A 2,451-nucleotide genomic window follows, 5' to 3' on the forward strand; every position below is an offset into this window, starting at 1 on the left:
ACACTAAACTGATGAGCGGTAACAGCTTTTAAAGCGTCGCCTAGGGCCAATTTTGGGTATTATCGTTTTTTGAGGTTTCGCGCGCGCACGCAATTTTAAGGCTTGACATGTTTGGTGTCTTTTTACCCGACGTGACCCCGTCTTTTATATTTTACCAAAAAATTGGGTAATAATAAATGTTTTATCATTTAATATCGGGGAAACTGTTTTTTTTTTTTAAATTTCGGTAATTTTTCCTTAATATAGTAAAAAATAAAACCCCCAGTGGTGAATAAAAACCCCCAAAAGAAAGCTCTATCTGTCCCCAAAAAAGGGTATAAAATTAATTTCAGTGCAGCGCTGCATGACGGAATAAATGTCAGTCAAAGTACCGCAGCGCTGAATACTGAAAAATGGCCGGGACAGGAAGGGGGTGTAACACCGCGGATGTCAACTGGTTAAAGTTAAAAAGGCAAAAGTACATTTATATTGGAGTTGATGGTAGTTTTTTTGAAGTCCGAAATACGGAATTCGGATCCGGAATCCGTTAACGGAATTCGTATTTCAGATAAAAAAACAACTACCACTCCAATATTAACATTAACAAAGGTATTTTGCTTTTTAACTTCATCATAACGAAAATTCGTATTTCGTACGAATCCGAATGACGAAATAACGGATATTCCGAAACGAAACAGAACAAATTTTTTGATGGCGCACAAGTCTAACCTCAACGGCTGGGTGCGTCTGTTGCCTAAAAGCTGTATTTGGATTTAGCGTGTCTGAGCCGGTTTACAGTAAATTACAACATAGCCCATCAACCCCCTGTGCAGAGCGCAGCACCTATACCGTCCTCCCTCCTGTAGTCCAGACGCACTTCCTCTGGCCCTGCAACAGTGTACAGACCCGAGGCCAGAAGACAGCACCTCCTCCCTCCTGTAGTCCAGACGCACTTCCTCTGACCCCGCAACAGTGTACAGACCCGAGGCCAAAAGACAGCACCTCCTCCCTCCTGTAGTCCAGACGCACTTCCTCTGACCCCGCAACAGTGTACAGACCCGAGGCCAAAAGACAGCACCTCCTCCCTCCTGTAGTCCAGACGCACTTCCTCTGACCCCGCAACAGTGTACAGACCCGAGGCCAAAAGACAGCACCTCCTCCCTCCTGTAGTCCAGACGCACTTCCTCTGACCCCGCAACAGTGTACAGACCCGAGGCCAAAAGACAGCACCTCCTCCCTCCTGTAGTCCAGACGCACTTCCTCTGACCCCGCAACAGTGTACAGACCCGAGGCCAAAAGACAGCACCTCCTCCCTCCTGTAGTCCAGACGCACTTCCTCTGACCCCGCAACAGTGTACAGACCCGAGGCCAAAAGACAGCACCTCCTCCCTCCTGTAGTCCAGACGCACTTCCTCTGACCCCGCAACAGTGTACAGACCCGAGGCCAAAAGACAGCACCTCCTCCCTCCTGTAGTCCAGACGCACTTCCTCTGACCCCGCAACAGTGTACAGACCCGAGGCCAAAAGACAGCACCTCCTCCCTCCTGTAGTCCAGACGCACTTCCTCTGACCCCGCAACAGTGTACAGACCCGAGGCCAAAAGACAGCACCTCCTCCCTCCTGTAGTCCAGACGCACTTCCTCTGACCCCGCAACAGTGTACAGACCCGAGGCCAAAAGACAGCACCTCCTCCCTCCTGTAGTCCAGACGCACTTCCTCTGACCCCGCAACAGTGTACAGACCCGAGGCCAAAAGACAGCACCTCCTCCCTCCTGTAGTCCAGACGCACTTCCTCTGACCCCGCAACAGTGTACAGACCCGAGGCCAAAAGACAGCACCTCCTCCCTCCTGTAGTCCAGACGCACTTCCTCTGACCCCACAACAGTGTACAGACCTGAGGCCAGAAGACAGACGGAGCCGGTGCATCGCACCCCTAAAATCAATGTTGCTGCAGTTACTACTTTTATGGAAAAGGTGGACAAAGCCTTTAAGACAGGGGTAGCAAACCTCCGGCTGTGGGGGTGGAACTACAAATCCCACGAGGCATTGCAAGATTCTCACAGCCACGACTCCCGGAGAGAGAAACAAAACGCCATTTTGCCAAGATGCTTTTAGTGACCACGATCTTACGCACAGAGAAAGGAGAGAGAGAGAGGGGGGAAAAAAAAACCGATGCAAAATATTCCAGTTAACGAAACCAGAAGACGAGTTGATCGAGTTTCCAACCTTTTTATCAAATCTGGGAGCTGAGAAGTTGAGGAAACCCCCCGGGGGCGAGACGGAGGGAAGAGCTGGTCTGAGTGCGCCACCACGCGATCATTCGGCGCATAGCTAACGTCTGTGCGTAAGTTCAGGAAAAAATAAAACATTTGGTTTATTGTTAAAATCAAATTCTAATGAAAAATAAGACTCCACGTAGTTAGGGCGAGAGAGGCTTAAACAAAAAAAAAGGGACCCCAAAAAAAAAGAAAA

The 2,451-nt window shown here is 49.2% G+C and overlaps 1 protein-coding gene across 1 annotated transcript in view; it reads right to left on the bottom strand.

The window, feature by feature from the left end:
* Positions 1-796: 796 nt before the first annotated feature.
* The window catches only part of LOC108794911 (ubiquilin-4-like), a 28,199-nt gene continuing 26,544 nt past the window's right edge, over positions 797-2,451 (bottom strand). Inside the window, exon 13 of the mRNA XM_018566054.1 lies at positions 797-1,873. Coding sequence (XP_018421556.1) covers positions 797-1,873 — 1,077 coding nt within the window. The remainder of the gene's footprint in view (positions 1,874-2,451) is intronic.

Source organism: Nanorana parkeri, unplaced genomic scaffold (genome assembly GCF_000935625.1).
Source record: "Nanorana parkeri isolate BGI_ZX_2015 unplaced genomic scaffold, ASM93562v1 scaffold911, whole genome shotgun sequence".
NCBI classification, from domain to species: Eukaryota; Metazoa; Chordata; class Amphibia; order Anura; family Dicroglossidae; genus Nanorana; species Nanorana parkeri.